Raw genomic sequence first — 13868 nt, forward strand, 5'->3', positions numbered from 1 at the left:
TGTTTGAGCTGACAACTACAGGGCCGATGGTAGTGGTCCTGGCAATTGTGTCTAAGTGTAGTGGGCTGACATTGCAATCAAAAAGACTGCTTTGCAGCCTCCTTGCTGTTATTACGATTATTTTGGCCTTTGTTTCTATTGCTGCCCTTGTTGTTGTTGTTCTGGAAGCCTCTTGATCTCTGGTAGGGCTTGTTCTGTCTCCTGAAGCCTCCCCTATCTGGGTAACGATATGGCCTCTGTCTATTGGGATTGTATGCTCTGGAGCCAGTTGTTGAGGTGGACACCATGAAAGTTTTTGCTGTAAATTTAGATTTTTTTAGCATCTCCATGGTAGTGTCTGTACTCTCATGGAAAAGACCCTTTCCATCAAAAGCCAGATTCTCAACCCGGTCTTTCATGTCTGGCTGGAGAGATGTTGCGCGTAGCCAGGCATAGCGACACATGGTGACTGCTGTCACCATGGCTCTGGACTCAGTTTCAGCTAAGTGTTTGAAAGTACTAAGCTGCTGTTTTGTTACTGCGGTCGTCCTTTCGTACACCTCATGGAGCTTAGTCTGCAGCTCCTCCGGGGACATGGAGGTCGAATCATGGAGCAAGTTGTCCCATAGGAGGTGAGTGTACCTCGCCATACACGCTGCGTAATTTGCAATTCTGATAGCTAGACTTGAAGTAGCATACAGTCTGCGGCCTAACACATCAATTTTTCTGCCCTCCTTATCTCCAGGAGTCGTGTGTCGACGGCCGCCCTTAGATGAAGATGCACAATCTACCACAATGGAGTTAGGATCCGGGTGTTGCAGCAGGTAAGTGTCCTCTCCATCACATATCCGATACAAATTTTCAATGCGCTTTGAAGTTGGATTCACTGAATGCACCGTCTCCCATGCTGATTTTGCTGCCTTTGATATAGCCGGTATCATGGGTAAAGATACTGGATGCGAAGCCTTTGACTGGAACATCATGTTGTAAACCGGGTGAGTGGACTCAGTATCTGGCAGTTGCAGATTTAACCCCAAAGCCTCTGCCATCTCTCTAATCATTACATGGTACGCTTTGAGCTCTTCAGTTGGGGATCTTGAAAGGCGAGGTGGCACTTCAGGTGGAAGCTCTGTCTGTCCACTGCCTTGATCAGAATCCGTCCCCTCAGTACCATAGTCCTGATGCACTGACCCAGGAGAAGATTCTCTGGACAATGGGCTCGGTGGTGGCGGAGTGCTCTTTCTCTTCCGCTTCCCACTTGGTTTCTCCTTGTGGGCAGCGGCTGCAGGTGGATGACTCTCTTCCCGAGGTTGTGGGTCGGGTTGTTGTGCCTTCCACCTTAAGTATTCTGCGTAATCGTGCGGGAGTGTGTGTCTGAACCCACACGTATGCGAGGGTTGAGTTGCTGGATGGTGTATGCTGTCATCCAAATAACCAGGCAACGGTGGCACCACAGCCAAGGGTGACTGGATCAAAGGTTCGGCTGCCACTCTTGGGGAAAGCGATGGAGTCCTTGGATGGGGGAGCGCCAGCTCTGACTCCACTTCCTCTTCCCCTTCCCCTACCTCCTCCTCCTCATCTAATCCTGCACTCACAAACCCCTGGAATGTGGATTCTGCAGGGGTGTTCGGTTCCGATGCCATCAGGCTCCTGAGTGCCGAAGTCGCACTTCTATCAGAGCGGTGGCTTCCCTGGTTCCTTGGAGTTGAGGGAGACTGTTGAGGAGTGTGTGCAGGGGAGAGGGAGACATGGTGTGCAGTCTCTCTCGGTGCCGAAGAGTCACGGTTGCTCTTCGCCTTCGATGTCGATGTCGAGCTCGATGGCGAAATGACCCTGGTGCGCTCACTCCTCGATGTCGAGGGCTTCGGCGTCGAGGGTGATGGTACCGATGATTCGCCTTTTCGTTCTTCTCTCGATGTCGAGGGTGTCCTCGACATCGAGGCTCTCAGTGTCGAGACCGGGCTTGAAGTGCGATGCTCTGTATTCCACTCACCCTCCGATCCTTGCACTGAGGAAGGTGATGGAGTTTTCAGCCTATGTCCAGACTTCTCACCTTCGTCTCGTCGATGTCTTTTTTCCTTCCGCTTGTGCTCCTTAGAAGAGACTTCCAAAGGTCTCTTGAAAGCTTTATCAGACACGGTTTTAGACTATACAGCGACAGCTCCGTGACTCCCTGCGCCCGATGCCGTAGCCGATGTCGATGTCGACTGATCTATAGGGCGAGGGGTCGGCGGGCAGAGTGCGTCTTCATAAAGTGCGGCTCTAAGGCGCAACGCCCGATTTGTCCTCGTTTGTTTCGAGAATGCACAGCAAATTTTACAAGATGCCGTGTTGTGCTCCTCACCGAGACACAACAAGCAGGCATCATGATGGTCGGTGGATGGCAACTTTGCCCGACACCTCACACAACGTTTAAACGTAGTTTTATTCTCCATTTTCCGTAAAGCAGTCCAGGTTGAGAAGCAATGAATAAGTCTGTTTGATCTTTCGTCAACACCATCCGTGAAGCAGTTTGCAAGATCCAACAACAATCCAAGAAAAGCCAGAGAAATCAGTCCGATCTGTCGCCTAGACTAGTCCGTTAAACAAGTTTCCGATTCCATTTAGCAGTCCAGGTAAAGCCAGATAAATCAGTCCGATCTGTCGTCTAAACTAGTCCGTTAAGCAAATATCCAAGTCCGTTTATCCTGTCAAAATTAAATACCAATTTTCAAGCCGTTTAAGTAAAGTTTGTTATTTCTGTCTACCGAGGAGCCCAAACGAGGTCTGAACAGAAACTAACAGAAGACGCCCAACCGCACTATATAGATGGAATGCAGGAGCACGTGCAGAAAGGCGGTTGGGTGTCGCGAGGAGCTACCTAGTCGGCCCGAGAGGTGCCTGCGCAGGCGCAGAACCCATTCACTTATGGGCTCAACGGATCACGATCCAGATCCTTTTGTTTCAGGATTTATCAAGAGCTTGTATAAAAGTGGTGAATCAGTTGATCCAAATGTAAACACTAGATCCCTGGCTGAAAGATATGTCCACAAGGCCCTTACAGAATTTAAAGACACCAATTGTCTAGCCCACTTGAACCATTGGAGATCCCAATCTCATAGGACTCCAGACCATTGGCTTAAAGCTGCCAAAAGATGGAATTTAAAAACAATGGTCTCATGCCCAGTTCACACTAAGGAAACCTAGAGTGTGTGTGCTCAGTCAAGCTGGGGATGCAATTTAAAAACCGAGGCCCACACAGGCCCTGATCTTGTCCAATTCCATATCCAATTTAAAAACCCTAGAGGTCTTGCCCAATCAGAATACAACCTTACAGGTCCGGCTGGGGGATGCAATTTAAAAACCGAGGCCCACACAGGCCCCGATCTTGCCCAATTCCATATCCAATTTAAAAATCCTAGAGATCTTGCCCAATTCGATCAAACACAGAATTTAAAAACCCTAGAGGTCTTGCCCAATCAGAATGCAAATTTAAAAGTCCAGACCCACATTGTGGTCCGAACCTTGCCCAATCCAGTCTGGGAATATCCTTCGTGCCATCACAGAGGCACCCCAAGATGTCTGCCCTAATGTTCAACATCTCCTGGCATCAGTGAAAATGTGGTGCTTTTTTAACTGTCAAAAAGAGAGAAAAAGCCAAGGTGCTATGGAAGCTTACTGGGGTATAACCACAACAGCTACAGCAATATAAATCTGACCTTGTTTCTAGTTGTAGCTGTTCCTCAGATGTCACTGTGAATGATACAGAAGTCGTGTTAGACCATGTTCTGAGTACTTTTTCATTTCACCCTTTGGCCAAAAGCTTATGGCAATGTTCAGACATCTCTTCCTTTGCTCCCCAGGCATTATTTTTCCTCACCACCGTCTCATGGGTAAGGGTTAGGGTAAGCATACTTGGAATACTAACTGTGTATCCTTCTGCTGACCGGACCACCCTCCCACAAAGGGTGGGGTACTGTCAATCTGCAGAAGGTGCAGCAGAGGGGACCCAAAATGATCAAGGGGCTGATTGTGCCCTTACCCAAGGGCATGCCACTAATGTAGATTCTCTTCTCGCCTCCTGCACAGCTTCTCCCAACCTCTGTAAGAGAGTCATTGAGAAATGTTAGACTGCCGAAACTTCATTTAATGAATCCTCATCTGTTATGGAAGAAGCCCAGTACAGATGGGGCATCATCCAACCAGTGAGGCCCAGTTGCTCACCCCATCCTCACCACTGGACTCTCACCGCTTTGGGGGATCTGCCTTCCTCTCGTTAAACAGGTGCATTCACCTCTGCTCCATCGGGTGTCAATTTCTTAGGTGGAGAGATCTCACCAAGTCTGAAGAGTCTTGAATACTTCTACCACACCAGCTGTCTACAGAGTGCAGTGAGTGCAGCTGAGCTGAGCTGCGTGTGAGGATGAGAGTTAGTTACAGCAGACTCAGAGCATTGAGCATGGGCAATGGCATTGGCAAGCAAGCAACACAACACAACACTCACCTGCTGCCAGTAGTTGTCTCTTGTCTTCATCTTTTCTTCGTGTGTGCAGTGAGTGCATGCCTTTTGCCTTACTTGGGGAAAGAAATGGTTCTGGTCCATCACATATTTGCTCTAGGACACAGAGAGGCCCAAGGCAGGTGGTGGCACCAGTGTGAGTGTATGTGTGCTGGTGTTTGCCAGGTGCTGTGTGTGTGTGTGCTGCTAGCTAGGAGGGGGGAGGAAAGGGGAGAGGCAGGGGGAGGGGGAGAGGGATGTAGCAGAGGGGATTGAAGGGGGAGGAGGGTCCGGCTCAGAGTTGGTCAGCCACATATTATGCACAGACGTGAATGATGTGTGTGCTTCGGTGGGAGAGACCAGATTCTCATCATCTTGCCAGACCGGCGGAGGGGGGAAGGTGAGGTGGGTGTGGAAGGGAGGGTGGAGGGTGAGGAAGAGGGAGGATGAGGGGAGGGAGGCATTGGGGGGGAGCGTTGCGGGGGGAAGGGAAAAAAAGTAGACAGACACACAAAGCACAGACAGAAGACAGGACACTACACAGCAAGCATCCACACACACAGACAGTGCTAGGCATTCATTCACACAGACAGACAGACAGACAGACAGACAGTTAAACAGGTGCGTTCACCTCCACTCTATCTGGTTTCAATTTCTCAGGTCAGGAGATCTCACCAAGTCTTAAGAGTCTTGAATGCTAAAGTGCTAAACATCATCTTCAACACAGGCACAACCATCCAACAGAAGTCAATGGTTCTTGTTGGGGTCCCCCCCCCAAAACAAACCCCCTGATTTGCACCGACGTTGCAGAAACTATTCTTGATGACAAGACAATCAAACTATTTCTTTAGTCAACACAGTTCTCAAAACACTTGCATCACACCACTAGTTCAATAGCTTGCATGTGAAATGATTTGTTCCATTTTATCAAGAGACAGAAAAATCATCAAAACTTGAGCCCAACATTCAAGATCAATGCCTTCCTTTCAAAGTAAAGAATAAGGATCCGAGATGGCCACCAGTGCACTCAACAAGCAGACATCTCCTGATGTCACGCAACGCTTGTGACACAGAGCCTAGACAAGATGCAACATGATCCTTTTATTTCAGGATTTATCAAGAGCTTGTATAAAAGTGGTGAATCAGTTGATCCAAATGTAAACACTAGATCCCTGGCTGAAAGATATGTCCACAAGGCCCTTACAGAATTTAAAGACACCAATTGTCTAGCCCACTTGAACCATTGGAGATCCCAATCTCATAGGACTCCAGACCATTGGCTTAAAGCTGCCAAAAGATGGAATTTAAAAACAATGGTCTCATGCCCAGTTCACACTAAGGAAACCTAGAGTGTGTGTGCTCAGTCAAGCTGGGGATGCAATTTAAAAACCGAGGCCCACACAGGCCCTGATCTTGTCCAATTCCATATCCAATTTAAAAACCCTAGAGGTCTTGCCCAATCAGAATACAACCTTACAGGTCAGGCTGGGGGATGCAATTTAAAAACCGAGGCCCACACAGGCCCCGATCTTGCCCAATTCCATATCCAATTTAAAAATCCTAGAGATCTTGCCCAATTCGATCAAACACAGAATTTAAAAACCCTAGAGGTCTTGCCCAATCAGAATGCAAATTTAAAAGTCCAGACCCACATTGTGGTCCGAACCTTGCCCAATCCAGTCTGGGAATACCCTTCGTGCCATCACAGAGGCACCCCAAGATGTGTGCCCTAATGTTCAACATCTCCTGGCATCAGTGAAAATGTGGTGCTTTTTTAACTGTCAAAAAGAGAGAAAAAGCCAAGGTGCTATGGAAGCTTACTGGGGTATAACCACAACAGCAACAGCAATATAAATCTGACCTTGTTTCCAGTTGTAGCTGTTCCTCAGATGTCACTGTGAATGATACAGAAGTCGTGTTAGACCATGTTCTGAGTACTTTTTCATTTCACCCTTTGGCCAAAGGCTTAGGGCAATGTTCAGACATCTCTTCCTTTGCTCCCCAGGCATTATTTTTCCTCACCACCGTCTCATGGGTAAGGGTTAGGGTAAGCATACTTGGAATACAAACTGTGTATCCTTCTGCTCACCGGACCACCCCCCCCCCACAAAGGGTGGGGTACTGTCAATCTGCAGAAGGTGCAGCAGAGGGGACCCAAAATGATCAAGGGGCTGATTGTGCCCTTACCCAAGGGCATGCCACTAATGTAGATTCTCTTCTCGCCTCCTGCACAGCTTCTCCCAACCTCTGTAAGAGAGTCATTGAGAAATGTTAGACTGCCGATACTTCATTTAATGAATCCTCATCTGTTATGGAAGAAGCCCAGTACAGATGGGGCATCATCCAACCAGTGAGGCCCAGTTGCTCACCCCATCCTCACCACTGGACTCTCACCGCTTTGGGGGATCTGCCTTCCTCTCGTTAAACAGGTGCATTCACCTCTGCTCCATCGGGTGTCAATTTCTTAGGTGGGGAGATCTCACTAAGTCTGAAGAGTCTTGAACACTTCTACCACACCAGCTGTCTACAGAGTGCAGTGAGTGCAGCTGAGCTGAGCTGCGTGTGAGGATGAGAGTTAGTTACAGCAGACTCAGAGCATTGAGCATGGGCAATGGCATTGGCAAGCAAGCAACACAACACAACACTCACCTGCTGCCAGTAGTTGTCTCTTGTCTTCATCTTTTCTTCGTGTGTGCAGTGAGTGCATGCCTTTTGCCTTACTTGGGGAAAGAAATGGTTCTGGTCCATCACATATTTGCTCTAGGACACAGAGAGGCCCAAGGCAGGTGGTGGCACCAGTGTGAGTGCATGTGTGCTGGTGTTTGCCAGGTGCTGTGTGTGTGTGTGCTGCTAGCTAGGAGGGGGGGAGGAAAGGGGAGAGGCAGGGAGAGGGGGAGAGGGGTGTAGCAGAGGGGATTGAAGGGGGAGGAGGGTCCAGCTCAGAGTTGGTCAGCCACATATTATGCACAGACGTGAATGATGTGTGTGCTTCGGTGGGAGAGACCAGATTCTCATCATCTTGCCAGACCGGCGGAGGGGGGGAAGGTGAGGTGGGTGTGGAAGGGAGGGTGGAGGGTGAGGAAGAGGGAGGATGAGGGGAGGGAGGCATTAGGGGGGGAGCGTTTGGGGGGAAGGGAAAAAAGTAGACAGACACACACAGCACAGACAGAAGACAGGACACTAAACAGCAAGCATCCACACACACAGACAGTGCTAGGCATTCATTCACACAGACAGACAGACAGACAGACAGACAGACAGACAGACAGTTAAACAGGTGCGTTCACCTCCACTCTATCTGGTTTCAATTTCTCAGGTCGGGAGATCTCACCAAGTCTGAAGAGTCTTGAATGCTAAAGTGCTAAACATCATCTTCAACACAGGCACAACCATCCAACAGAAGTCAATGGTTCTTGTTGGGGTCCCCCCCCCCAAAAAAACCCCCTGATTTGCACCGACGTTGCAGAAACTATTCTTGATGACAAGACAATCAAACTATTTCTTTAGTCAACACAGTTCTCAAAACACTTGCATCACACCACTAGTTCAATAGCTTGCATGTGAAATGATTTGTTCCATTTTATCAAGAGACAGAAAAATCATCAAAACTTGAGCCCAACATTCAAGATCAATGCCTTCCTTTCAAAGTAAAGAATAAGGATCCGAGATGGCCACCAGTGCACTCAACAAGCAGACATCTCCTGATGTCACGCAACGCTTGTGACACAGAGCCTAGACAAGATGCAACATGATCCTTTTATTTCAGGATTTATCAAGAGCTTGTATACAAGTGGTGAATCAGTTGATCCAAATGTAAACACTAGATCCCTGGCTGAAAGATATGTCCACAAGGCCCTTACAGAATTTAAAGACACCAATTGTCTTGCCCACTTGAACCATTGGAGATCCCAAGCTCATGGGACTCCAGACCACTGGCTTAAAGCTGCCCAAAGATGGAATTTAAAAACAATGGTCTCATGCCCAATTCACACGAAGGGAAACTAGAGTGTGTGTATTGCTCAGTCAAGCTGGGGGATGCAATTTAAAAACCGAGGCCCACACAGGCCCTGATCTTGCCCAATTCCATATCCAATTTAAAAACCCTAGAGGTCTTGCCCAATCAGAATACAACCTTACAGGTCAGGCTGGGGGATGCAATTTAAAAACCGAGGCCCACACAGGCCCCGATCTTGCCCAATTCCATATCCAATTTAAAAATCCTAGAGATCTTGCCCAATTCGATCAAACACAGAATTTAAAAACCCTAGAGGTCTTGCCCAATCAGAATGCAAATTTAAAAGTCCAGACCCACATTGTGGTCCGAACCTTGCCCAATCCAGTCTGGGAATATCCTTCGTGCCATCACAGAGGCACCCCAAGATGTCTGCCCTAATGTTCAACATCTCCTGGCATCAGTGAAAATGTGGTGCTTTTTTAACTGTCAAAAAGAGAGAAAAAGCCAAGGTGCTATGGAAGCTTACTGGGGTATAACCACAACAGCAATAGCAATATAAATCTGACCTTGTTTCCAGTTGTAGCTGTTCCTCAGATGTCACTGTGAATGATACAGAAGTCGTGTTAGACCATGTTCTGAGTACTTTTTCATTTCACCCTTTGGCCAAAGGCTTAGGGCAATGTTCAGACATCTCTTCCTTTGCTCCCCAGGCATTATTTTTCCTCACCACCGTCTCATGGGTAAGGGTTAGGGTAAGCATACTTGGAATACAAACTGTGTATCCTTCTGCTCACCGGACCACTACCCCCCCACAAAGGGTGGGGTACTGTCAATCTGCAGAAGGTGCAGCAGAGGGGACCCAAAATGATCAAGGGGCTGATTGTGCCCTTACCCAAGGGCATGCCACTAATGTAGATTCTCTTCTCTCCTCCTGCACAGCTTCTCCCAACCTCTGTAAGAGAGTCATTGAGAAATGTTAGACTGCCGATACTTCATTTAATGAATCCTCATCTGTTATGGAAGAAGCCCAGTACAGATGGGGCATCATCCAACCAGTGAGGCCCAGTTGCTCACCCCATCCTCACCACTGGACTCTCACCGCTTTGGGGGATCTGCCTTCCTCTCGTTAAACACGTGCATTCACCTCTGCTCCATCGGGTGTCAATTTCTTAGGTGGGGAGATCTCACTAAGTCTGAAGAGTCTTGAATACTTCTACCACACCAGCTGTCTACAGAGTGCAGTGAGTGCAGCTGAGCTGAGCTGCGTGTGAGGATGAGAGTTAGTTACAGCAGACTCAGAGCATTGAGCATGGGCAATGGCATTGGCAAGCAAGCAACACAACACAACACTCACCTGCTGCCAGTAGTTGTCTCTTGTCTTCATCTTTTCTTTGTGTGTGCAGTGAGTGCATGCCTTTTGCCTTACTTGGGGAAAGAAATGGTTCTGGTCCATCACATATTTGCTCTAGGACACAGAGAGGCCCAAGGCAGGTGGTGGCACCAGTGTGAGTGCATGTGTGCTGGTGTTTGCCAGGTGCTGTGTGTGTGTGTGCTGCTAGCTAGGAGGGGGGGAGGAAAGGGGAGAGGCAGGGAGAGGGGGAGAGGGGTGTAGCAGAGGGGATTGAAGGGGGAGGAGGGTCCAGCTCAGAGTTGGTCAGCCACATATTATGCACAGACGTGAATGATGTGTGTGCTTCGGTGGGAGAGACCAGATTCTCATCATCTTGCCAGACCGGCGGAGGGGGGGAAGGTGAGGTGGGTGTGGAAGGGAGGGTGGAGGGTGAGGAAGAGGGAGGATGAGGGGAGGGAGGCATTAGGGGGGGAGCGTTGGGGGGGAAGCGAAAAAAAGTAGACAGACACACACAGCACAGACAGAAGACAGGACACTACACAGCAAGCATCCACACACACAGACAGTGCTAGGCATTCATTCACACAGACAGACAGACAGACAGACAGTTAAACAGGTGCGTTCACCTCCACTCTATCTGGTTTCAATTTCTCAGGTCGGGAGATCTCACCAAGTCTGAAGAGTCTTGAATGCTAAGTGCTAAACATCATCTTCAACACAGGCACAACCATCCAACAGAAGTCAATGGTTCTTGTTGGGGTCCCCCCCCCCAAAAAAAACCCCCTGATTTGCACTGACGTTGCAGAAACTATTCTTGATGACAAGACAATCAAACTATTTCTTTAGTCAACACAGTTCTCAAAACACTTGCATCACACCACTAGTTCAATAGCTTGCATGTGAAATGATTTGTTCCATTTTATCAAGAGACAGAAAAATCATCAAAACTTGAGCCCAACATTCAAGATCAATGCCTTCCTTTCAAAGTAAAGAATAAGGATCCGAGATGGCCACCAGTGCACTCAACAAGCAGACATCTCCTGATGTCACGCAACGCTTGTGACACAGAGCCTAGACAAGATGCAACATGATCCTTTTATTTCAGGATTTATCAAGAGCTTGTATAAAAGTGGTGAATCAGTTGATCCAAATGTAAACACTAGATCCCTGGCTGAAAGATATGTCCAGAAGGCCCTTACAGAATTTAAAGACACCAATTGTCTAGCCCACTTGAACCATTGGAGATCCCAATCTCATAGGACTCCAGACCATTGGCTTAAAGCTGCCAAAAGATGGAATTTAAAAACAATGGTCTCATGCCCAGTTCACACTAAGGAAACCTAGAGTGTGTGTGCTCAGTCAAGCTGGGGATGCAATTTAAAAACCGAGGCCCACACAGGCCCTGATCTTGTCCAATTCCATATCCAATTTAAAAACCCTAGAGGTCTTGCCCAATCAGAATACAACCTTACAGGTCAGGCTGGGGGATGCAATTTAAAAACCGAGGCCCACACAGGCCCCGATCTTGCCCAATTCCATATCCAATTTAAAAATCCTAGAGATCTTGCCCAATTCGATCAAACACAGAATTTAAAAACCCTAGAGGTCTTGCCCAATCAGAATGCAAATTTAAAAGTCCAGACCCACATTGTGGTCCGAACCTTGCCCAATCCAGTCTGGGAATATCCTTCGTGCCATCACAGAGGCACCCCAAGATGTGTGCCCTAATGTTCAACATCTCCTGGCATCAGTGAAAATGTGGTGCTTTTTTAACTGTCAAAAAGAGAGAAAAAGCCAAGGTGCTATGGAAGCTTACTGGGGTATAACCACAACAGCAACAGCAATATTAATCTGACCTTGTTTCTAGTTGTAGCTGTTCCTCAGATGTCACTGTGAATGATACAGAAGTCGTGTTAGACCATGTTCTGAGTACTTTTTCATTTCACCCTTTGGCCAAAGGCTTAGGGCAATGTTCAGACATCTCTTCCTTTGCTCCCCAGGCATTATTTTTCCTCACCACCGTCTCATGGGTAAGGGTTAGGGTAAGCATACTTGGAATACAAACTGTGTATCCTTCTGCTCACCGGACCACTACCCCCCCACAAAGGGTGGGGTACTGTCAATCTGCAGAAGGTGCAGCAGAGGGGACCCAAAATGATCAAGGGGCTGATTGTGCCCTTACCCAAGGGCATGCCACTAATGTAGATTCTCTTCTCGCCTCCTGCACAGCTTCTCCCAACCTCTGTAAGAGAGTCATTGAGAAATGTTAGACTGCCGATACTTCATTTAATGAATCCTCATCTGTTATGGAAGAAGCCCAGTACAGATGGGGCATCATCCAACCAGTGAGGCCCAGTTGCTCACCCCATCCTCACCACTGGACTCTCACCGCTTTGGGGGATCTGCCTTCCTCTCGTTAAACAGGTGCATTCACCTCTGCTCCATCGGGTGTCAATTTCTTATGTCTGGAGATCTCACCAAGTCTGAAGAGTCTTGAACACTTCTACCACACCAGCTGTCTACAGAGTGCAGTGAGTGCAGCTGAGCTGAGCTGCGTGTGAGGATGAGAGTTAGTTACAGCAGACTCAGAGCATTGAGCATGGGCAATGGCATTGGCAAGCAAGCAACACAACACAACACTCACCTGCTGCCAGTAGTTGTCTCTTGTCTTCATCTTTTCTTCGTGTGTGCAGTGAGTGCATGCCTTTTGCCTTACTTGGGGAAAGAAATGGTTCTGGTCCATCACATATTTGCTCTAGGACACAGAGAGGCCCAAGGCAGGTGGTGGCACCAGTGTGAGTGCATGTGTGCTGGTGTTTGCCAGGTGCTGTGTGTGTGTGTGCTGCTAGCTAGGAGGGGGGGAGGAAAGGGGAGAGGCAGGGAGAGGGGGAGAGGGGTGTAGCAGAGGGGATTGAAGGGGGAGGAGGGTCCAACTCAGAGTTGGTCAGCCACATATTATGCACAGACGTGAATGATGTGTGTGCTTCGGTGGGAGAGACCAGATTCTCATCATCTTGCCAGACCGGCGGAGGGGGGGAAGGTGAGGTGGGTGTGGAAGGGAGGGTGGAGGGTGAGGAAGAGGGAGGATGAGGGGAGGGAGGCATTGGGGGGGAGCGTTTGGGGGGAAGGGAAAAAAAGTAGACAGACACACACAGCACAGACAGAAGACAGGACACTACACAGCAAGCATCCACACACACAGACAGTGCTAGGCATTCATTCACACAGACAGACAGACAGACAGACAGACAGACAGTTAAACAGGTGCGTTCACCTCCACTCTATCTGGTTTCAATTTCTCAGGTCGGGAGATCTCACCAAGTCTGAAGAGTCTTGAATGCTAAAGTGCTAAACATCATCTTCAACACAGGCACAACCATCCAACAGAAGTCAATGGTTCTTGTTGGGGTCCCCCCCGAAAAAAAAACCCCTGATTTGCACCGACGTTGCAGAAACTATTCTTGATGACAAGACAATCAAACTATTTCTTTAGTCAACACAGTTCTCAAAACACTTGCATCACACCACTAGTTCAATAGCTTGCATGTGAAATGATTTGTTCCATTTTATCAAGAGACAGAAAAATCATCAAAACTTGAGCCCAACATTCAAGATCAATGCCTCCTTTCAAAGTAAAGAATAAGGATCCGAGATGGCCACCAGTGCACTCAACAAGCAGACATCTCCTGATGTCACGCAACGCTTGTGACACAGAGCCTAGACAAGATGCAACATGATCCTTTTATTTCAGGATTTATCAAGAGCTTGTATAAAAGTGGTGAATCAGTTGATCCAAATGTAAACACTAGATCCCTGGCTGAAAGATATGTCCACAAGGCCCTTACAGAATTTAAAGACACCAATTGTCTTGCCCACTTGAACCATTGGAGATCCCAAGCTCATGGGACTCCAGACCACTGGCTTAAAGCTGCCCAAAGATGGAATTTAAAAACAATGGTCTCATGCCCAATTCACACGAAGGGAAACTAGAGTGTGTGTATTGCTCAGTCAAGCTGGGGGATGCAATTTAAAAACCGAGGCCCACACAGGCCCTGATCTTGCCCAATTCCATATCCAATTTAAAAACCCTAGAGGTCTTGCCCAAT

At 48.1% G+C, this 13868-nt stretch overlaps 1 gene segment (V, D, J or C); it reads left to right on the forward strand.

Moving 5' to 3' along the window:
* The first annotated feature begins 2161 nt into the window (after positions 1–2161).
* The window catches only part of LOC128331317 (probable non-functional immunoglobulin lambda variable 1-50), a 113982-nt gene continuing 102275 nt past the window's right edge, over positions 2162–13868 (forward strand). The window contains 1 exon segment of the V gene segment in view: positions 2162–2166. Within this exon segment, the coding sequence occupies positions 2162–2166 (5 nt within the window).

This window comes from Hemicordylus capensis, chromosome 6 (genome assembly GCF_027244095.1).
Source record: "Hemicordylus capensis ecotype Gifberg chromosome 6, rHemCap1.1.pri, whole genome shotgun sequence".
NCBI classification, from domain to species: Eukaryota; Metazoa; Chordata; class Lepidosauria; order Squamata; family Cordylidae; genus Hemicordylus; species Hemicordylus capensis.